Here is a 22,326-nt window from a genome sequence, read left to right on the forward strand (position 1 = left end):
AACAGGAGTGGACTCCTTCAGAAACTGGCGGGTCAGCAGCTGAGCCGGAACACTTTTTCGTCAAAAAAGTGATTGATACTGTTCCTGGATTTTTAGATTGTGAAACGGCGACCTTGAAGCAGGAATTTGACGAGGAACCAATGCCAGTGGTTCCCGATCACGAAGGCTTCGTCAATGGTGTTTACTTTTGTACCTGGCGGGGCTGTCAAAAAGAGTATCCCACACCTGGCAAAAGAAGGTCCGTCTGTCATGTCCGCGAATCAAAATTATTACCATGCTCAATCATGCCAGGAAACACCTGCGATCTCACTTCAAGCCTGTCATATGCCCAATATGTCAAAATCGATCTGCCTGGAGAAGAGACATGCAAACCCACTACGACACTCATTTTTTGAGGCCTCGCTACTTTTGTCGATGCAACAGTGATTTCAGCAGAATGGACAATCTAAAAAAACACATCAGAGCAAAACAGAGGCACAAGTAGGATGGTGTTGTGTTTTTGCACCAACTCTTTTTCAATTTTTTTCGTTCTCATCACTCACTAAATTGCTGAGATAACTATACTGAACACCAGAGAAACTCAAAAAATGTACGGAAGTGTAAACGATTTGACAGTTAGTCGCTCTTTTCAAATAACAAATTATACATTTGGGCAAAATTGGTTAAGCGGAGCGCCATGTTCTCCATCGTCGTCGTCTGAAAACTGTTGATCTTCGACAGACGTATGTGCTAGTTGAACAGCCAGCTCGGTGCTGGTTGAGCTATGTGCTGTGGTTATCCTCTGGTTAACTACTAAGAACACGACCATAGAGATGGGACACTTACAATCATCTGACTCACTACTCAAGTATTCAAAGTAATCTGTTTCTGAGCCTGTAGAGTCATGCGCTTCGTCCACAGAGGCCGTAAACTGGGAAATCGAGTCAGGATGGTTCATACTTGACACGAGTTGCTGAGAAATTTGATCCACAACAATAGCTTTGATGTCGTGTATCACATCATTCATGATTTTGCGCCAATTTTGCCAGCCTGGGTCACTCGCGCCTCTTGGAAGTTGTATCGCACCCCAATTCGGATAAGTCTTTTGGTGAGAGTCAAGAAGTATGACCCTCGCAGGGTGATTTCGGAAGAACGATTCGCAAAGTATGCACGCAAACTTGCTGCAAGCAACAAAGCGATCGTTTGCAAAATATTGACGATTGGTGTCGTGAAAGTGATGTAGCATTTGAATCTCGGCATGAACGCAAGGCTTCAATGCTCCTGGTTTAAGCTTGGTACAAAGAGTATTTTCAATGCCGAGTTGAGAGTCCATTCTTTTGAGATAACACAGGTAGGACTCGTAACGGTCATCTCTCGCCGGTAAAAGGCGCTTAAGAACGCCGGCTAAGGTTGTGTGAGAGTCACCCGGAGGAACCGATGCGGGCAGAGGCGTATCGACTTTGTCTACACGATATGATTCAAGAAGTTTCTGTAGCCGTTCCGAATCGTCAAAAAGCTCATGAACAGCGTGCGCATGTGCTGCCAAGCGGCCTATCATGTGTTTTGCATCGCGGAAGGCCTGGGCCGCGGGACCTTGGCCAATGGAGTCATCTGGCTCTTGTCCCAGGCGCTTAAGGAGTTGTAGTTGATGATCATGACTAACTTGATAGGCTTTCTTGCACATAACAACATTATCAAATGCTGAATCTTGAAGGTGGAGCAGCCACGGAATCAGGACGTTTCCTAAATGCGCTCAGTTCTTTGTTCCCAGACTCGTTACAGGAGAAAACTCGCATGTACCTTCTGCGGGAGAAGAAGCCTCTGAAACTTCAAGGCACCTTTTTATAGCGTTGTGTAAGATTCTGGTTTCCTTCTTCATTCGTGGGGCGGCGAATTTGGCATAGTAGGCCATCAGATCTGCTACTGCGCTTGCCCGGTTTTTCTTCGACTCATCGACTCTTTTCAGCATCGCGAGGACATTGTTTAGAAACAGGACAACATGATCGCCTACACCCTCGTTTGAGGATATCCAAAAAACGCATGATCCCTCCTGTTCCTCTAAGCCCAATGCTGTCGTACTTTCTCCCCCTTTTTTGTAATCGCAGAAGAAGCACAAGTTCTTGAGAAATCTTCGGCGGACACCCTGCAAATAGTTATCGTTTAGGTAAGTGACCAAATGAGGACCGTTCACACGCCGTAGGATCCAAAGGGATATAATGGCCTCATACAATCGGGCCAAAATTCGCGTGTATGGGTTCATTCGGGGAGTGAGAGGCATAATGATTGAGGCTCATCAGGAGTATTTTCGAGGTTGATTGATTAGAGTAGTCGATTTTTCCATCGGAGATGGTGGTGTATGAGGTAGGTGGCATTGAATATCTTCTTTTAAAAGACTGCATTGCCAGAGGATGGGGACTACGGAAATTCATCGACCTTTGAATTCCGCAGCCCCCAAACAGCTCAAAATCTTATCGCTCGTTTTTCTCACTTGAGGATGTCAGTATTTAAATGCAGGAGGCCCACCTCTGTCGAACGTACTTTCAAGAACATGGCCCCCTCCAGACCACCTTCATCCTTTAGAACCATCTATGGGATGGGCTCTTTCGCTTCACTAGTCATCATCGTGATTGACGGAAAGTCTTTGGGCCGAAAGTTACACAGCAAAGTCAGGTTGCGATGAAAACTTTCTTCCTTCCAAGTTCCACATTTTACTAAGGTCACATGATGTAAGCATTTGAAACTTTGTAGCAATAAATTTGATCAAATACTACATACTATTGTTATTATATTGGCAAACATTCATTTAGGAAAGTAACGCAGGATATAGGCTTCGATGATGAGACATGCGGACCTAATCCGTACCTGGACGAATAACTGTTCTGGTGTGTGTTACTCTCATATTGAAAAAATGAAAAGGTATTTATGCCGTGTGAACGAGGCGTCTTAAATTAGTTTGGTTATACGTTGCACACCTCGACAATAAGCCCTCATTGAGCAGGACACACAAGGGAACTTACTTGCAGCCATGTGTAGCTCCGAATCCATTGTGGCATTGACTCAATGTCCATGTTTGCATCCTGGGTTTAATTCGCTACTTTCTCATCAAACCTGAAGACGGATTAAATCCATTTATTAAGGAATCCGTGATTGACGCCGCAACGCAACAACACATACGAGCAATGTGGCCCTGAGCCACGGTGCTCATCACGGTACTACAAGTATATTGCGGCTGACACTCCAGATCATGTGAGACAATCGATTAAAAAAACCTTAATATGGTTGATTGCAAGTATAGACAATTCACAGCTACATTTCTGCGTCTTCTTTTTCGCAAAGCGGAGCTGGGTACGGCTGGTTTACTCAGATTAACATCTTTGTGAACACAACTGCAGCGATGCTTCAGTATTATTTAATGACAACTAGAACAGTAAAATGCCAAGCTTTTACAAGTCATCAATGGAAAAGACCTTCTACGGTGGGCTACGATTAACATGCAGCATGAAGTAAGCTAGTTGCCCACGCCGCGAAGAAATGTGTCATGTAAGCCGAGAAGAAGGATACTGTAACCTGGAAGCGGTAATGCGCGGCTAATCCGCCAAGTTCGTCCAACATGCATACTTTGGAAACATCACTTGAGACTTACCTACTTCTCTTAGCAAGTGACGCTTCTGAGTAGCGCCTGACGACAGCCAATGGGGATGCACTAGGGTAATTCCTGACTCGTCAGACCTTGGGAAATGAGGCTTTGCTCATGGCTGCTGCGAATGCCTCACTTACGCTATTATCACCTTGACCATCTAGGGTATTTGGAGTGACTTCGCGTTGCCGCTCGAGATGTTGAAGACGTTAAACTAACTGTCGGTCCTCTCAAATATACCATCCTGGGCGTCAATGTAGGGACTTCTAGTGGTTAGCTCAATCTTGGAAGACTTGGTAGACGAACATGAGTAAGAGAAGGTGTCTATTGACTAGAGCACAATAGCGCGGTGCTTGGGCCCTTCGGGCGGAGTAAGATCCTGACAGCGGTGCGGCCCTTATCGATATCCTGATTCAGATTATACTATTAATGTGTGTGTTCGCGTCCTAGCACCACGCTTTTGGTACCCCAAGACACCCTGCGATTACTACAGTAAAGGCGTAATGGATTTCGCCAAATATTTGAGTTCAAACATTTCCTAGTGGTATTGTGGAGGCGTGGCTGATGAGGCTTGGTAGATTACGCTTGTTCTTCACAAGTCCTACTGGGGAATTCTACGTTGATGTTTTTTGCAACTTTCCATGGCTGTACAGGAGTATGAGAGATTCAAGGACATCATGTAACTAATTCTTCATACACATTTTCCATGAGCTCTAGTTTCCAGTCTGACAGAGCTGAGGCAGACGACATGGTGTCTAAATGGTCCACGCCAAGGACACACTCTTTTTGGCGAACGCATTCCTATGGCAGTTGCGTTGCATCTTCCCTTCGTTCTTGATATTTCCAAGTAAATGCAAGATTATGCATGCTTTTTACCGTGTCGGGATTCTCCTCTCCAGTCACTCTGTTTCTTATTTCCATAACTCTTACCTCATCGGGACGGAGACAACTTACAGCGTCTAAACCTAAAGGCCGACACGACCGAGCCAGACTGAACCCGTGCGGGAGGGGTGGAACGCGTTGGCGGGAAGACATTATTTACCCAATCTCATCCTCTTCTACCGTATGGCTTCCTCTTTCTAGTAAGGGCCCGTATTTGCAAGCCGCTCCATAAAACCTCAATTATCCTACGAGTTCGCTACGATAGCCTAAGCGAAACCTTACCTTCCCCTATCTTCACCGCATGAAACCTTTTTTTAGACTTTGAGCCCGGGCATCTTAGACCTGTCATGCCATAATTTCAAGACGGGACGAATAACATCAAAATGAGATCCCATTTGACAGCATTGGTTCACATGTAGGAGACAACCTTACACCCTCGCCAGCAACTGCCCAAACATCTTGGTCAGTTGAGCTTACCTGCACCCGCACCGTGTTCGTACTCGCTTCCTAAAAGTACTTTGCTTCTAAAGAGTAAGGTTATCTAAAGATCATTTAACTTCTAAAAAAAGGTATTTTATCCATGATGACGCAGTGAAAGTCAAAAAGGCATCACTTACGAGTCTTGATATCCAATGCATTTATACCTTCAGCAGTAACGTAAGTGACCTTTTGAGGGGGACCTCAGAATATATTAGACCCCAAAAGAGAAAGAATAACCATTAGAGCAAAATAGGCGTCACGAATACAAGCACTAGCTCCACAGACAGGATTTCACTATGGACGTTGACAACCTTGCAGTGGAAAATCACCACTCAACTGCTGTCCATGACGCTCATGGCACCACAGAGAGGAACATATCCAACGTAGCCGATCCCTGCATTCCTTCTAAAGCAAGCCCTCTCGTCTCTTCATGGCTCTCCACCATCCATGACAGTCTCGCCTCGCTTCTACACTGGACGGGCTCCTACCCAGCTGAGATACAGAATTTCCATCTGGCCTTTTTGCGTCAAGCTGTATTCCCCTGCCTTAAGTTGCCGCCTGTCGCGGCTGACAGGCTGCAATACCTTGGGACGCACCACCACGGGGTGTACGAAGCAAGCGTCGCTTTCACGTCTTTTAAATCACCTAAAGTGCGGTTTGCAGTACAGCCGCTGCTGGATCCAAACACTACGGACGATGACCCCCTAGGGCAGAAAGAGATACGCGAGAAATTAGAGAGCCTAGCATCAACATGTAATTCAGACCGATTGTGGCTGGATGGTCTCATCGACTCTGTTTTCCTCACTACCGAGGAGGAAGGCTTAGTTAGAAAGAAGTCTAACGGTGGTAGTACTGCTAGTGCGCTACCGCGGCATCCCTTTTTTGTTTCGTTTGATCTCGAATCTGACAAAAACGAGAATGGGAAACCGGTCATCGGTATGAAGGCGTACCTATTCCCGCAACTTAAAGCTCTTGCAACGGGCCGGAAGCTGCTAGACGTTACGGATTCCGTCATACTAAGACTTGCCGATGGCGACAAGGGCATGTTAGCCGCATGGAAACTGCTTACAACGTTTCTCGACTCCAACGGCGAAAATATCGACATTGGTTTCCTTGCTATCGACTGCCTGGCGCCCGAAAAGGAGCCTCGCGTCAAGGTATACGTCCAAACAAAATTTAACTCACTCGCCTCGGCCCGCCACGTCCTCACCCTGGGCGGCCTTCTTCCACCTTCTTCCGCCGAGTTTCTACCACCAGTCTGGCCCCTGCTTATGAACATGGAAGACGTACCCCAGGCCAATATGGACAGCCAGGAAAAACCGCTGAACGATCCAGACAGCCGGTACTGCGGCCTCGGCTTCGCCTTTTCGCTAGTGCCAGGTAAGGCAATCCCACAAATCAAAATGTACGTGTCCACTTGGCAGTACGCGCATGATGAGGCCGGGATTATAGACCGCTATCAGCGCATACTCCAGACGCTGGGGATGAAGGGGAATCACGATATTGGAGCCGCTGTCCAGTCCGCCTTGTAAGTATTATCCTGCTATTCCTGAGCGATTAAATACGCATTAATACTAACACTTAAAAAAAGTAAGGACAAGAGAGAGACAGGTCTATATACCCATATATCGATTATTTCCTCGGCAAAGGGTGCGGAGCTTACTACCTACCTTGGGCCAAGGTTCTGGGAGTGAACTATCATGGTCAACTTTGTGGGAATCTAGTTAATCGTTACAATATCATTGTGAAGTAATTATTTATTTGAAGCTATCAAACTGTTGTTATACAGCTAGAAAACTCAAAAATAAAACGTTTATTACAAAATTTGGCCCAAACTTGGCTATCCTTATAAGAACGCCGGGCGCTACAAGGGAAAAGAGTTTACTACAATTAGTTCGCTTTCGAGTAAATAAGTACCTATTGCATTACACTACCGAAGAGGTTCTCGGGATTGAACCGAAAGTTATCATTACACGAAAGTGTTTATTCTATAAGTATGGAAGAAGTACAAATATTCAAAATAAGAACTCAGTTTCCATCAGCAAGATGCGTGGCGGACATCTGAATGGAGCACGCAGAACGGGTCCAGAGTGCAGGTGATATTTTAGCAAAGATCATTAACTTTCTACATGGGAAAACAAAGAAGAATGAAAGGTTCCTGAGTGTGACCTAGAGCTTTCAATTTGGGGAGGGAGTGCGATCGTAATCCAGAACTACAAGAGGAGGAGAGCGGGGGATCACCATAAGCAAAAGAAAAAAAATCATATCTTCAGGTCTCGTCCCCTCTTCAAACCGACGATCATGCCCGGTGAATTTGGTTTGTGGTGGAATAGCTAGATCAAGGCCGGAGATCGGCGGTTCCAACTAGGTATTTGCTACTGCCAGCACATCGTCGGAACTGAGGCTTTGTACGTGTATCGGTAAAAGCTCAGGCCATCCGGAGTTTGGGTTTGCTCTGACCGAACCCACTTGCCGACAGGGAAATATAGAGTGGTCCCGTTGGATTGGAATTGGTCCCGATATAAGCAACTGGGCCATATTCATTATCTCATTCAATGTGAGAGCTTTGTCTGTTTCATGCTTTTTGAAGTTTTGTTTTCCATCTTTGAAAGGCATTATTTGGTCCCGACACCATGTGGTGCCTTCTAGTCCAGAGAAAGGAAGACGGGGGCCCCAAGCTGGAACCAAAGAAAGGTGGCTGAAAATTGACTCAGACCTTCGCGGTGGCCCTAAAACAGTGGGTTTAGCCTGCTGCTTAGTGTACCAGCCTTCAGGAAAGGTACCTAGGCTTCTTTCTCATGAACGCCGGGACCCGAAGAGCGGGGAACCGATGCGCTAAGATCTCATTGAGTGAATAGACTAACATCTAATTTTCAATTCATCCGCTTTCCGGCAGAGGCCAACATCCGCGGAGATCTGATGAAGTCCGTTTGGTTACCATAAAGACAATTTGAAAGTGAGGATGAAGAAATTGAAAAATGGAAGAAACTCAGTGCGGGAGGTTGAAGCCTTCATTGCCGTCGGCGTGGAAGATCTGCTGTCATCTTCCATCGCTTGGTGTTCGTCTCTTCAACAACCTCAAGACATTAATCAAAGCTTAACGGGCTTGTCTGAACCTGTATTTTCAGATAATCAAGATGAAAAGATCCCAGTCGCTACACTTAAGGACTAGCGATCTTGGTGAAGACAATTTATCCAGTTTAGGTCATAGTTACATTTACAGTATTGAGACACTCATCAATTTTGAATTCCACTCACATGAGTCTCCAAGTACACAGCCAGACAATCCGATCGATCTTAACCAACGAGTATCTGTGGCCAATCTCTTCACTTCCAAGTCTTAAACCATGATTCAGTCCGTGAACATCTATACCACCATGTTTAACATCTTAATGTGGCGTTGCGGCACTTCAGTCAGCCGCGACCGCCATCCGCGCTTCAATCGCCTTTATACACCAACGACCCCTCATCTTCAATTTAGCGAGTTCAGCAAGCCCCTCCGATATCTTCCAATGTCTCATTAGTCCTCGATCATCGTCTACCACTACACACCATGGCGAATCTTTGGCGGGGAAAGCTAGCGTGAGATCGTTCTTCTGTTCCACCGTAGAACTCAATCTAAAGAACAACTATTAATCATGGTCCGCGGCATCGTGTATCACATGCCTGGGCTGTTAGATACAACAGAGAAGCACGCGATATTACTTTAACAAGATAAGGTGGAGATACACTTGGTCGGAGAGAAAACAACAGCCAGCCAAAGGATGTGAATGCTATCTACTAGCCCCCGACCCCGCATACTCTAAGGCTATTGCCATCTTTGTGTCAGTTATGTCATGACGCCTTCAGTTCGAGGCAACTAACAAGAGTTTAACATTATAGTGGGAGACGATCTTTTTTTTTAAACCCATGAGGAGCACTTGGCGCTGCCGCGTAGCCCAGGATGTCGGCCACCGGACACGTTCCGATTTTCAGAATGAGGTGGCGTCTTTGTCAAGTGCTTCTGTTTCTGCTGTGAGACTTTCATGGCTACTGGTATGTACATAGTCTGTCAAAATTCCAATACTCCGGTTCCAACGCCTGCCGAGCCATAGTCTTGGTTCACCGGATTTGGCCTAGCTGCCTTTTTTTCTGTCGCTATTGGGCTTCCGACCAGACTCATCAAAAGTGCCGGTAGTGTCGTCTGGCGCTGCAACAGTCTACGTGTATCCAATTTCAGCTGCTACCTGACTAAGAGTTCCTACGCGGCCATCTGGCGGCTCTATCACAGAGCCAGTTATGTGCCAAAATGCCTCTCTGATCTACCATGCTCCATCAAAAGTACCATAAACTGTCAGCTTCTCCTTCTGAAGTGGGTAAGCAAGCTTTTGGGGATGCTGGTTGATGTCATCACCTGGCGCTATTCGCGCTATGCTTCACCCTTTCACACCGCCTCATAGCTTCGTCGCACTCGTTCAAACAAGATGTGACCTTGCGGCTAGAATATTGAGTCCCACAGCATTCTTTTATTGACCCGAAATTTGCGACAGTGGGTGGGAATTGGGGGGGGGGGGTTTAAAATGGTACGTACAAATTCTCAAAGGATGGACCAGAACCAAACAATACGCCTAGCTGATACTAACAAAGGTCAGCATTCTCGGCGAATTCTGAGCCCAATCCGCTTTTAGACAACATGAAACCTTCAAGATGTTATTGCATGCATCGAAAATGAACGAGCCACATGTATAAAGTATTCCACAAGAGCCGGCGATAGTTGATATTACATTCAGTATCCACACTCATCTTCTTAAGACTACACACTCATTTCAACCCCAACGTCTCAATCTATCATTCATCAACATGGTTGGGTTCAAGCGCTTCGCCCTGCTCGCAGCGGCTACCATTGGCTTCGCTGCTCCCACGGAGAAGCGTGCCGACTTCACAGTTCAGACCGTCCCTAACAGCTGGATCATCACCCTCAAAGAGGGCATAGGTGCCCTTGACCTTGACATCCACCTGGACTGGGTAGACCAGGTCCACTCCCGCAGTCTTGATAAGCTCCTGTTCGGAGGCACTGAGCGAGCGTTTTCTTTCAGCAGATTCCGCGGCTACGCTGGAAAGTTTGACGATGTCACCATTGAGCTTATCAAGGCCAACCCTCTTGTATGTCTAGCTTCACAACCTCGACGGAAACATCATCACTAACAAGCTCCTAGGTTGCTGCCGTAGAACGAGATCAGCTCTGGACACTCTCTGCCATCACGACTCAGAACGGCGCGCCTTGGGGCCTAGGCACCGTTTCTCATCGTGCCCCCGGTTCTACCTCTTACGTTTACAACGACGTCGGAGGCACCGGCACCTTTGCCTACGTCGTCGACTCTGGAATTAACACCCTTCACTTCAACTTCGGCGGCCGTGCCTCTTTGGGCTACAACGCCGCCGGCGGGCTTCACATCGATACTCTCGGCCACGGTACCCATGTTGCTGGAACCATCGGTTCCAACACCTACGGAGTCGCCAAGAAGACCAGCTTGATCTCCGTCAAGGTCTTTGCTGGCAACTCCGCCGCCACCTCCATCATTCTCGATGGTTACAACTGGGCTGTCAACGATATCATCAATAAAGGCCGCCAGAACAAGTCCGTCATCAACATGTCACTTGGTGGCCCTTCTTCTCCCGTCTGGGCCGTCGCTGTAGACGCGGCCTACAACGCTGGCGTCGTCACTGTTGTTGCTGCCGGTAACGAGGGCCAAAACGCCGCCAACGTCTCTCCCGCCAATGCTGCCAACGCTATCACGGTGGGCGCTATTGACAGCTCTTGGGTTATTGCCTCGTTCTCCAACTTCGGCCCGAACCTCGACATCTTTGCTCCTGGTGTCGCCATCCTCTCGACCTGGATCGGCGGCTTCACGGCGACCAACACCCTCTCAGGCACTTCCATGGCCTCTCCCCACGTCGCTGGCCTCGTCAACTACCTCCAATCTGTTGAGGGCCTGACCACCCCGGCGTCTATCATTGCCCGCATCAAGGCTCTTGGTACCCCCAACAAGGTCAGCGGTAACCTCAACGGCAGCCCGAACCTGATCGCCTACAACGGCAACGGTGCTTAAGCAGGTCATTACACCCTGCGGCGAATGCATGTCGGGGTTGGTGAAATTCCAGCTGGGGGCAGCATGATGGGGAGACGATTTGTCCATAACGCCCCTTGGACCTTGGCAGCTGAAAGTACATTTACCTCAACTGCTATGTGGTTTGTCCACAAAGGGAACATATTCCGGGAACATACTCTCTCTTTTTTCGGGTTAGTGCTGGCACTATTTCTTTGTAATGACTGAATGAAACATCAAATCTTTCACAACCTTCGGCAGTTAGGTCTTAGGTTCGCGTGTTGTTATTCTTAGGACACTGTGGGACATATTTCATAGATCTAGAATATATTTGATACCTCAAAAACTCGGTGCAATTAATTTTGAAGTCCTTTTCCAACGTGACGCTTATGAAAATCTGCGGTGAGATGACGATGATTTTGGGATTCACGAAGCCCAGGCACAGCGCGCTTGGGGTGCCACATGGGCTTGGTATGAGGGATGGTAAAATACCAAAATGAGTTTAGCTCTATCCGGCTGGCTGGGATGAAAACAAAGTGTGTAAACTCCCCTGATCCCATAATACTTTATATTAGCTCTTGTAGTAATTATTGCGTCTTTAATGGTGCTCAGCGCAGCCGAATTACAACCAGTACAGGAATATATAGAACATAAATGGGAAGGTAAACCGGAAAGATGCAACAAAAGGTGAAAACGGTTAGCAAATAAACCATTTTAATAACTGTTATTTCCATAGTAGGTTATTTGCCGAGCCTAGTGGCTGACTAAGAAGCATATCTCTTTATTGATTCAATCATGCTTGCGGATAACTTGAGTCCTCTTTGTTGTCGTGGTTCTGGAACTGTTCTGTGGCTAGCCCCCACAAACGCTCTGCAGGAATGCCACTCATATTTTGGCTTCACTATACGTAGCATTATGGTTTATTCATATAAGATGGCTTTTAGAGACCATCATCATCTTAAACAGTAAACTGGGCCCTTTTTTCAGGAAATGATACCCTTTTCTTATCAGATACCGCTTCGAGACCAACAGGGATGGCAAGACTGAGTAGAGCTTGTCGTATTGTGTAGGTAGTCAAGTAAGGCCAAATCCAAATTTCTTCAGCTGCCGGCTATGGAGAATGCCGATTGTAGGACTATGAAAGCAGAAAATATAAGCTTACCCATCACGAGGGCGCCTTGAATCCAGAGCATGCTCATATACTCATACCCCTGCAACTCTGCAAGCTGAATGCGGTATGCCGACGAGGCTTCGACGCCACCGACTTTCGAACCCTGAACGCGGATGCATGGGACTTCAAACTTCCATGCAAAAGCAACTATCTAGATTTCTCCAGAGCGAGCGCCAAGGCAATTGTTTACAGTGATCGAATCACCCTACCTGTTGCCATTGATAGAGCTCTGGATCTTAAAGTCAACTGGGAGACCAGAGCCAGTATACGACACGAGGTCACTAGAGAAGAATGGCAGCACTTTGCCAAATTTTTGTAAGCCACCCAGGCCTAACGAGACTACCACTGGATAGGTGTAAACGGTACGACTCCTCTCTAAGCTACCTACCTTAATCAGAAGGACGATAATTATTAAGTCCTGGTTGCCTGGTGTACCTTATCTGCCGGTGCCTGAGCCGATGCCAAGCTTAGACGAACTGGTCGCTACTTTTCACTTGAAGTCACATCACATGATGGTGGTTTCCGAATGGAGGCAATCGAAACAACAGGCCAAACTAAGGTAACCCCGCATCCTCACGTTTTCTCTCGTTCTCTCCCTATGGTCAAAATCTCGTTTGTGGTCTTTTGATTGACATCAGCTGGAAAACTCGACAACGATTACAAGCGAAAGCAGCAGTCACCAACGGAAAACACACTGTTCATGTTTTGTTCCAAGCAGCAAGCAGAGAATTGTCAGTCAAGAACCAGAAACGCGATAAAATGCAAGAACCTTCGAGCGGAGGTATGGTCAAGGAGCTCCACACGGATCTTGTACGGAAATTCAGAAAACATGGGCCTACAATTGAGAAATATTGGCATTCTTTCGACAAACAGCAGCGAACGAAATGCATCAGGGCAGGTGATATAGACGGCCAGGTGCTGAAGCACTCTATGGACAGGTCTCTTGGAAACGTCTACAAGTTCATTCCTGAGTGGAACCTCCGAGATTTGACGGAGCCTGATTCTGATCATCTCATGGAATTGTTTCGTTACCGCACTGAAAATGACCTGATGGAACAGTATTTGGGGACATCTACTACCCTCGGAGATCTTCAGTTCATCGAGAAGATGATACGAACCAAAAACCTGCACATGACCGAACCCTTCAAGAACTGCTGGTCATTCTTCCTGTCTGTTGACGAGTATGGCAATTCATACAAGGCCAATGATCCATCGGCGATGTCAGGCTTTGAGAAAGCAATGCAGATGAAATACATCATTCCCCAGGAAACCGGAGAGTTGGTTTTAATAAGGCAGACGCACACTCTCCAAAACCTCAACATCATCATCGAAGATATCTTGGAAGAAGGGTCAAAGACACGAAAACCGCAGCAGGCTAAGAAGAAACCCGCTGACGGAACTACAGCTGCATTCTCTAAGCTGAAAATCCAAGATGCTCCGACCCAGTTGACTCTCTCTGATCTCGTCGCCAGCGCCCGCGACCAAAAGACCTTGCTGGAGGGCTACCTCGCTTTGGTGTCTTCAGAGCCTGTCGTTCTTGCCCATGATGTCAACCACTGGTTTTTTAGTCGTCCAGAGCTCGTCGCCGATGAGCTAGGCCGACGCCTTCCCCAGTACACCGATAGATACATCAGCGGCGCCGTTCTCGATGCAGTTCACAACGCGGTGAGTGGTGCTGCAATTTGGGCGTACATCGAACAACTCTTGCTCCGTCTTGAGAGCCCGGGGTCGGATAAGAGTTACCGAAGTCTTATTCTTCAAGAGATCACCAACATTTGCAATTTCGAGTTCACTCGGGCCCAATCTCTCCTTAAGCGGCATGTTGCGAAGAACTCGAATTTGTTCAAAAGAATTTCCAACACCTTCGACAAGGCCGGAAACGCCCGTCTCACTATGAAAGCCAAACCTGACAGCTTTACAAGGAGCGATCCTCAACTTCACTACATCCTCCGTCTGTGTCACGCAGGCACCAACGCCGCCCAGGCGGTTGAATGGGCGCAGAAACTGGGCGCGCTTCATCATACGCACCCAACCGAGAGAGAGAAACTCTCTGAAGGCGAGTTTGAGTCTCTCTGCAACCTGGCTGCTATTGTTGGCTTCATCCAGGACATGAATACGGCTATCACTGTGCCTTCCGTTTCTCGAAAAAAGAGACAGCTTTTCATTTCCCAGCACCAGGAGTTGGAAGGCGAGTTAAATCAGCTCAAAAAGGATCTCGACCTTGGCGATTTCGCAATTCCTATTGGCAACCTCTTGGAGCCAGGCATGGCTGAAGGCGCCCTCAAGGCTCTCGATACATTCATTATCGAGAAAACTGGCACTAAGATTGGCTTCTTGTATCAAGATCTGATCAATGACTGTCTTTCTTCTCTTCAAAGCCAAAACGACGAGGCTAAAGCTGAGGCGGGGAATAAAGACAAAGAATGGACGCCCCTTCCAGCCACTGCGCCAGAACCACGGCAGAAGCTGGTTGAGCAGCGCAAAATGAAGGAGAAAACTCGACCATCTAACTCATCCACCTACGAAATTAGTCCTGCAGTCAAGGCACCTATTTCTAAAGAAGCTCCATCCCCGGCGCAGAAGTTTAAGGTCAGCTCTGCAACTGCCGACGTCTTTACGGCAATTTTCAGAAAATCTGAGTCTCGGCGCTCGGTTAGTTGGGCGGCGTTTGAGGGTGCCATGGCAGATTTGGGGTTTTCAGTTATTCCCAAGTACGGCTCAGTCTTCACCTTCCTTCCGCCCGAGACCATGGCTATCAGGAAGCCTTTTACAGTGCACCGCCCACATAAGTCTCAGATTGAAGGATACCTATCACTCATCATTGCGCAACGGTTGAACAGGTCTTATGGGTGGAATGAGGAGACTTTTGAAGTGGCTTGATTTTACCTCTTTACTGCGGACTTGCTGTTGAAAGGTTATGTATCGGCCGCCACGATGCTTGTGATACTGACTTCATCTGAACTCATCACCTTAGTAGTTATTAATTGAGAACAAGCTTATTGCTTTGCGTAGCTGTCACAACATCCAAGGCAGACAAACTTAGGCACTGCTGGTTGATCTTCGGGAACCCTGGACCTCCACCTCGGCCCACAAACTCTGCATTGAGCTCATCTTCACCATCGCAGACATATTTGAGTGTGTTTCATAAGCGTCCTCAACGATTTACTGTACTGAAAAAGATAATAGAGGAATTGCCCAGCCAAGATGGTACACCAGCTGATTCGAAACCAGGCCCATGTCAATCGCCGCAGCAGCAATAGGTGGAAAATGGAAAGTACATCATTTGAAAGTTACCACAAACAACTTTCCAAACCTTGTTGTTGTTGCAAGAAAGAGGTGTTGGAAAGACTTTGACCTCTTCTAGATGCTTGGCTAGACGTCCCACAATCTGCTATTGTGTAACTTCAATTTCTCGTCAGCCACGTGAAGGAATCTGGAGGTCGTTTTGCCCTCTGAAACTACTCTCTGAACGGAAGGTGGCCAAGGAAACCAACCTATCAGCCATGACCCAGCGATAGCTCAACTCATAGCTGGCAAGTATTTGTCGGGGAAGCGGCATACAAGCTTGCAAAATGCAACACACCATGGCAGAACTGCCGACACAAGACCGAGGAATGAAAGGGATGGGTTTCATTTTTCATTTGATCTACCCCGATTTGAAGCTGTCAGGCGGTAGTCCTAATGGCCTTGGCAGATGTTGGCTTGAAACCACGAGAGCTTTGTTGTCTACCTCGGAGGCTGGTCTCCGGGCGCGGCAGGGTTCGGCAACGGAGATTCGTGGAATGTAAGCCGATTTTTTCACCGTTTCGCGGGGGAGCTTACTGCCTTTTAAATTAAACTAATATCGCTTTTCGACTGAAGGAAGACTAAAGACTCGACCGCGAAGTATCTGAGTAGTTGGTTGTTGCTTCTGGGATATTTAAACCATTGTTGAGCTCTCAATTGAGATTTGCGAAATGTTCAAATTCCAGCTCAAGTCATAAAGACAAGACAAAAACAGATACATCCAATCCAGAATTAACAATGAAGTTCTCTGCTACTATTGTTGCTGCGCTAGCTGCAGCCTCAGTCGAAGCTCACTGTAAGCAACTCGCTCTCAACTGAAGAAGGAACTCCATCGCATCCGCTTTCAGTAACATGACAGATACTAAGCTTAGCTCTTCCGCAGACACCTTCGGCCGGTTGATTTACGGCGGCACAACCTATCCTGAATGGCAGCACGTGCGCAAGACTCTCAACTTTTGGTCCAACGGCCCCACCGACGGCGTATCATCGACGCAAATCCGTTGCTACGAAGCCGAGGCCAAGGATAGAGGCACTGTCACAACCCTCCCGGTAACGGCAGGCTCGACTATCGGGTTCGCGTCAAACAGCATCGTTGGGCACCCCGGGCCTGCGAGTTTTTACATGGCCAAGGTGCCGGCGGGTCAAACTGCGGCGACGTGGGACGGCAGCGGGGCAGTCTGGTTCAAAATCTACCACGAGAGGCCGACGATTACGAGCAGTGGGTTGCAGTGGGCCTCGTTCAGTGAGTATCCAATTTTCCAGGTCATTTCTCCAGGAAGCTCCAGAATCAAAAAGAATTCTGGAGGGAATACTGGGTCGTGAAAGAAGGGTTTTTTCGGGAGGGAAGACAAAGGTTTCGAAAAAAAGAAGATCATTCTTCATAATTTGTGGGGAGTTTTTTTTTTTTTTTTTCTTTTGAGTCGTGAGTCGTAGGGCTGATTCAGCTTCGTTCCACTGACGTCCATGTCACAGATGCTCCGGCTCTTTCAGCCAAGATCCCTACTTGTCTTGCATCCGGGGAGTATCTCCTCCGCGTTGAACACCTGGCCCTGCACGGAGCCGCGACTGAGGGCGGAGCGCAGTTCTATGTCGCCTGCGCTCAAATCTCGCTGTCAGGTGGCGGGAACACTAACCCGTCCGGGGTGTCGTTCCCCGGAGCTTACAAGTCCACAGACCCGGGCATTCTCTTCCAACCGTACTGGCCTACACCGACTAGTTATACCAACCCAGGTAAACAGTTTACAATATTCCTAAACTGATTTTCTCGCTTTTCTCATGTGTTGCCCTGTTTTGGGGGTCTCACTCCTACCCTTTGAAGCTCTGTCTTTCGGTCCCGGAATTCAACATATGCTGACCATCCGTGCCATCCAGGCCCGGCTCCGATCACCTGTTAAAAAAAACCGGAGCCGGACTCCACTTCCCGTTACAGGTACCGTTCATCCGCCAGCAAAGCAGTCTGTGCAAATGATTCAGCAACCTTCAATCAGTGGCGGGACACATCTCCGACCCCGGACTCCCAGATATCAGGCATCAAAAAAAAGGCGGGAGTAGGCCGGGTTCTCGGCGTGGCGGACCATTTCCTCCTAAACTTGTCAGTGGTCGAGTGCGCATCGCTGATTTAAGGTGAGAATTTTCCTTGGTTGGGAGGCCCGCGCGGCCCGCTTGGCGGTTAAGGATCTGATTTTGGGCACGCCACGGTGATCGACTGATGTCAGGATTAGCGGGGAATTGTACGTCATCCACGTTTGGACGTGGCGCAAGACTCGCCGATTCCTCGCGTTTTTTCGATTATCCGTGGCTACATTCGCTGCCGATTATGGCATGTTGCTCCCCCCAAGTATCATATAACATCTGTGTGTCGAGAGGCTATTTTTGGTGTAGTCATGTTGAAGTAATATGGTCTCAGACTTTATTCATATATCAATCGACCCCTGATTTTGTTGTTGTCCTTCTTGATAGCCTCAGTCTCAAACTCCCCAAGTCTCTAAAAGTCGGCCTACAGCTATCAAGGCCGATCTTCATAAATATTGTATTCCTTTCCAATCCATATAATTACCACACATTATATTGTTCTTTTGAGAAAAAGTCATATCTCACTCCAATAATGAAAATGACTACAGTAACAATGCAAGAATCAGAAGCACCATGCTTCGCCCATGAGGCTATGCTCGCGCCTCCGCCTGCAAACATCACCCAGAATAAGAGCCTGAGCCCGATCCGCAAGAGTCACAGTCCAGGTAGACGGTGGAACGGGGATGGAAAAGGGATCCAGGTCGATATCGGCGCTCGTCTTCGCGAGTACATCGACTGCTTGAACAACTGCAAATGGGATGTCATTGGTAACCATCTCGCCGATAACATCCTGCGCAATGGCCACACTCAAACGCGCGAAGACCACATTTCCCGTTTGAGGTCTCGAACCGAGGGTCTCGCGGGGTTCAAGATTAAGATCGACACGATGCTGGTCGATAAGAAAGCGCAGGCCGTCGCCGCGCGATACATCAACAGGATGACTTTGGTGGAGGCCATGGTTTATGTTGACCCTGTCGGCAAGTCTTTCGAGTTCGATGAGCAGTGCTACGTGTGGTTCGATGAGAAGGGCAAGATATCGAGGATCGTAACCTTGCAGGATAACGATGGCATCCGCGCGCAAAACCCTACGGCAGCGACTACACCAAAGTTTTTGACGCGCAAAATGCCAGATGAGCCTGTCGATCTTCAGGCTCTGTACCGCGCCTACGTTGCGAGCATTAACAACCGAACCACTGGTAGCGAATTCCCAAAGCTATGCAGGAAGGAGGTACGGCACAACAACAGACCTTTTTCCGTGGAAAACTACGGCCGCATTATGGAGCAGAGTCACGAAGCGATTTCGGGTCTCCATTTCGAGATCCAGGAGTTGCTGGTTGACGAGGACACTCAGCAGGTTGCGGCGCGGTTGGAAATTACGGGAACGCCAATCTCTGAGTTTGCCGGCGTTCGACCGAACGGCAAGAGCGTCAAGTTCCACGAGCATTGCATGTACCGCTTTGATAAAGGCAAGATTGCAGTAGTATGGGCTACGATGGAGCTTGATTCGTTCAGGCGACAACTGGAGGCTAAGGCCGATCGAAGGAAATCATCCATGCTGGGAATCAACTAAAATTGGTTCCTTTTGTTTATAATTGGGCATTGTCATGTTTTATCATTGGGATACTGAGACCGGAAAATGGGCAGGGGCACGGCGTTGTCACGCTAGGACATATGAAATTTTTCTGGTATAGCTATCCCATGTTATGTCGAGCGCGCGATGGAAAATGTGCTAGTATTCTTTTTTTGCATTGCTTTTTATATACCAATTGTAATTTATGTACTTCAAGATCAGCTTTTGCGACGTCCATTATGCGCTGAGAAACTAAGCATTATAAAAGCCAATTCTCCCCCGTTAACAGCAGGCATGGTCTCAAAATTAACTTTTGAAACCTGTCTTTTTCATACACCTTAACAACAACACCTTTCCCTGGATTTACCTCTTGAAGTATATTGAGATCACCACCTACTACCTCAGAATTTGAAAGATATCTTTCCCATTAAATATTTCGACACATTGGTGTCCCCCTACCTGCGCATCGGTGCCCTCCTTTGGACCAAGTCACTTGTCCTGTTCACTATATTCTGCCACTGGTTTAAACAGCTCTCTATTAATTGGCTGTAAAATCTGTTGTCAAGGCTTTTTGGATCAATGCTGCAAGCCTTGGCGAGGCGGACATTCCTATTTGCAGATGTACTTTACCTGAACAACGAGACGCCAATGAAAACCTTCACGGCAGTGCTATGGTAGACGATAGTCAGGCACGGTCCTGGGAGGGCCATTTATGTCTGGACTTTATTCAGTTCTAAGCACAGTTGATAATCTTTCGGACCGTAACCAAGAGACGAAAAGTTTTCCTCGGTCCGTCTTTGACTGGCTACTCCTTTTCTTTTTCCAAATTCACCCGAATACGTGAATTGCCTGGTCATTCGTCCCGAGAGTTTCGCATTTAGACATCTGCCCCTGACAAACAATCAGGTCCACATGAATTCTGTGTCGAGACGAGGAATTCTAACGGAATTTCCCGAGTTTCTCCCTAGAGAGCGAGAATAGCAGCGCCCATTGCACCAGAATATAAGTGCTCGGAACCCGAATAAGTAGGGCTAAGCCAGGGGGCGGCATGTATGCTCTGATCTTATCTCCCTTGGCACGCTTTGGCATTGTACAGACCGTCTCATTCGAGGTGGTACATGTCTCACCCTCTAGCGGTCTTATTTTCAGGGGTAACATACTCATTCCGAGGCGTGTTCAAGGTTCTGGTCATTGACCGCGTTGAAGAGCGTCTATTGTTGGCCACGTGCTCGCCGCTTTAGTCCTCATCGCGTCTGAACCCTTTCTGATCCAATCTTTAAACGAGCAAAGGCCGATTCGCTTATTATTATACCCTTCTCTCACGCACCCGCGAGTACTTGCTTGGCGCAAGCTTTCACTGTTCTCTTTTTTCTCACTTCGCTTCCAATCCTAATGCTCTTACTCGCTCACCCCACAAACACCTTTACCGGCCGTGATAAACTCAAATAGGCTGATGAGAATGTGGATTCGGCTCCATCTTCTTGCAATCGTTCATCTGGCCACCAGGGTTGTTGCCCAAGATGAGTTCTCGGCTTGGGGTATGGCGTATGCCCTCTGCGGCTGGGTTGAAAATTTTCAGGAAGCATTTGGAAATGGCACACGATACAACAACACCGGTACCAACGCGCCAGCGACCTGCCAGTATCAGTGCAACGTGCTCAACGGAGCTATAGCGGCGGCTCTCAGGGGTGATATTTGCTACTGCAGTCCAACTGTTCTTAACAATGATGGCATCCGGATTGTGAAGTTCCCAGTTGAAACCGACTGCAACATACCCTGTGCTGCTAACCCCGCCGCTGCCTGTGGCGGTGGTAGCGGTAGCGAACTCTACTACAACTTGTATGTTCGCATTGGGTTTGCCATTTCATCCGCAATTGCATCCACCACTTCACGGACCACTACTGTCACACCAAGCGTTACAATAACCTCAACAACTGCGACTTCTACATACTCCGTCTCCTCATCGAGCACCAAATCCTCGTTGAGCACATATTCCTCGGGTTCTTCGTCTACCACGACCTTGTTCTCCGGTCCTTCAAGCACTTCGTCTTCTTCCAGCCAAATCTCGTCTTCAAACTCAATAACATCATCATCATCCCTATGGACATGGTCCCTTTTTACTCTGGTCTCATCTTCCCGTACGCTGTCAACTTCAACCGCTCTGACGGTCTCAGCAGCAGGGTCCATCTCAAGTACGACATCAAGAAGTCATGTTTCATCTACTGTGGATACAACGACTGGTCAGCAAACTACGGCATCCCATTTGGCTAGTTCTACTGGTCGAATTTCAACTTCTACTGCCTCAAACCCGAACACCGCTGTCATATTTCGTAGTGAATCAACATCATCATCGTTCGACACGCTACCAATATCCATGACACGGCCTAGTTCATTCACATCCTTAATCAGTAGGGACACCCAATCACTGACCACCGCCTCACCTACAGTAGCACCAGTTATTTCATTATCCACAACGGGCAGTGACTCGTTTTCAAGTCAGGCTCCCAGGACTCAAGCATTACCAACGAACACGCCGCCGGAATTGAACCTCTTACAATTCCATCTCACAATCATTGCGTTAGAAGATCCCCCAGCTCGTGCCTCTGGGGTATCTTAGAGAAGTGCCCTCTAATTATTTAGTGCTCCCGCATCAGCTTCGACATCAACCATGTTTTCTACTATTGTTATTGATGGACGCTGGTCGAGATGAACCTTTGTTCATAGAAATGAGTTTTACAACGGGGTTACAGGCACATTTACTTTGTTATTCGTCATTTTCAAAGCTCTTTTTGTATACCCAGGCCAGAGTGCCTATGCGAATACTGCTAGACTGAGGGGCACCTGAGGCGTTTCGGTCGGTGTTCATTTTCTATGATTAGCTTCTCTGTAAATATCCGTCAGAAACCTTGACTTTGAAGGTTTCAAACATTTCAGAAATGCAATATGTACAGCATGTGGTATGACAATGTGTTCTTTTTTTTTATCGTCTGCTTTTTCAAGAAAATGAACTGTGAATATGTAGGTAGTAGACAACTCAGTATTTCTCCAACGCCAGGCTCCCGCAGTTCCCAACCTAAACTACAACTTAGTGGTACTTTCTTCTTTTAATCTATATGAATTTTCTTTTTACAATTTCATATAGAAGGGCAACTCAGTAATATTT

General features: G+C 47.5%; 8 protein-coding genes across 8 annotated transcripts; 7 read left to right on the forward strand and 1 right to left on the reverse strand.

Moving 5' to 3' along the window:
* Positions 1-324: 324 nt before the first annotated feature.
* On the forward strand, positions 325-426 carry CTRU02_210087 (uncharacterized protein; the record flags this gene model as incomplete). Its single annotated transcript, XM_036720907.1, has 1 exon — positions 325-426. The coding sequence occupies one exon, from the start codon at positions 325-327 to the stop codon at positions 424-426; it is 102 nt and encodes a 33-aa protein (XP_036587747.1).
* A 214-nt stretch (positions 427-640) lies between these two features.
* On the reverse strand, positions 641-2,257 carry CTRU02_210088 (uncharacterized protein; the record flags this gene model as incomplete). The annotated part of the gene is made up of 2 exons (XM_036720908.1): positions 641-1,702; positions 1,748-2,257. 2 exons carry the CDS (start codon positions 2,255-2,257, stop codon positions 641-643), a joined length of 1,572 nt encoding a protein of 523 aa, XP_036587748.1.
* Positions 2,258-5,274: 3,017 nt separating this feature from the next.
* Positions 5,275-6,672, forward strand: CTRU02_210089 (aromatic prenyltransferase; the record flags this gene model as incomplete). The annotated part of the gene is made up of 2 exons (XM_036720909.1): positions 5,275-6,506; positions 6,570-6,672. 2 exons carry the CDS (start codon positions 5,275-5,277, stop codon positions 6,670-6,672), a joined length of 1,335 nt encoding a protein of 444 aa, XP_036587749.1.
* A 3,145-nt stretch (positions 6,673-9,817) lies between these two features.
* Positions 9,818-11,067, forward strand: CTRU02_210090 (alkaline proteinase; the record flags this gene model as incomplete). The annotated part of the gene is made up of 2 exons (XM_070205390.1): positions 9,818-10,154; positions 10,187-11,067. The coding sequence occupies 2 exons, from the start codon at positions 9,818-9,820 to the stop codon at positions 11,065-11,067; spliced, it is 1,218 nt and encodes a 405-aa protein (XP_070061038.1).
* Positions 11,068-12,994: 1,927 nt separating this feature from the next.
* Positions 12,995-15,115, forward strand: CTRU02_210091 (ipa protein; the record flags this gene model as incomplete). Its single annotated transcript, XM_036720911.1, has 1 exon — positions 12,995-15,115. One exon carries the CDS (start codon positions 12,995-12,997, stop codon positions 15,113-15,115), a length of 2,121 nt encoding a protein of 706 aa, XP_036587751.1.
* A 1,143-nt stretch (positions 15,116-16,258) lies between these two features.
* Positions 16,259-17,415, forward strand: CTRU02_210092 (glycoside hydrolase family 61 protein; the record flags this gene model as incomplete). Its single annotated transcript, XM_036720912.1, has 4 exons — positions 16,259-16,316; positions 16,404-16,763; positions 16,994-17,251; positions 17,393-17,415. The coding sequence occupies 4 exons, from the start codon at positions 16,259-16,261 to the stop codon at positions 17,413-17,415; spliced, it is 699 nt and encodes a 232-aa protein (XP_036587752.1).
* A 716-nt stretch (positions 17,416-18,131) lies between these two features.
* Positions 18,132-19,163, forward strand: CTRU02_210093 (SnoaL-like polyketide cyclase; the record flags this gene model as incomplete). Its single annotated transcript, XM_036720913.1, has 1 exon — positions 18,132-19,163. The coding sequence occupies one exon, from the start codon at positions 18,132-18,134 to the stop codon at positions 19,161-19,163; it is 1,032 nt and encodes a 343-aa protein (XP_036587753.1).
* Positions 19,164-20,622: 1,459 nt separating this feature from the next.
* On the forward strand, positions 20,623-21,434 carry CTRU02_210094 (uncharacterized protein; the record flags this gene model as incomplete). The annotated part of the gene is made up of 2 exons (XM_036720914.1): positions 20,623-21,006; positions 21,078-21,434. 2 exons carry the CDS (start codon positions 20,623-20,625, stop codon positions 21,432-21,434), a joined length of 741 nt encoding a protein of 246 aa, XP_036587754.1.
* Positions 21,435-22,326: the final 892 nt, after the last annotated feature.

Source organism: Colletotrichum truncatum (assembly GCF_014235925.2).
Source record: "Colletotrichum truncatum strain CMES1059 chromosome Unknown Contig_0006, whole genome shotgun sequence".
In the NCBI taxonomy this organism is placed as follows: Eukaryota; Fungi; Ascomycota; class Sordariomycetes; order Glomerellales; family Glomerellaceae; genus Colletotrichum; species Colletotrichum truncatum.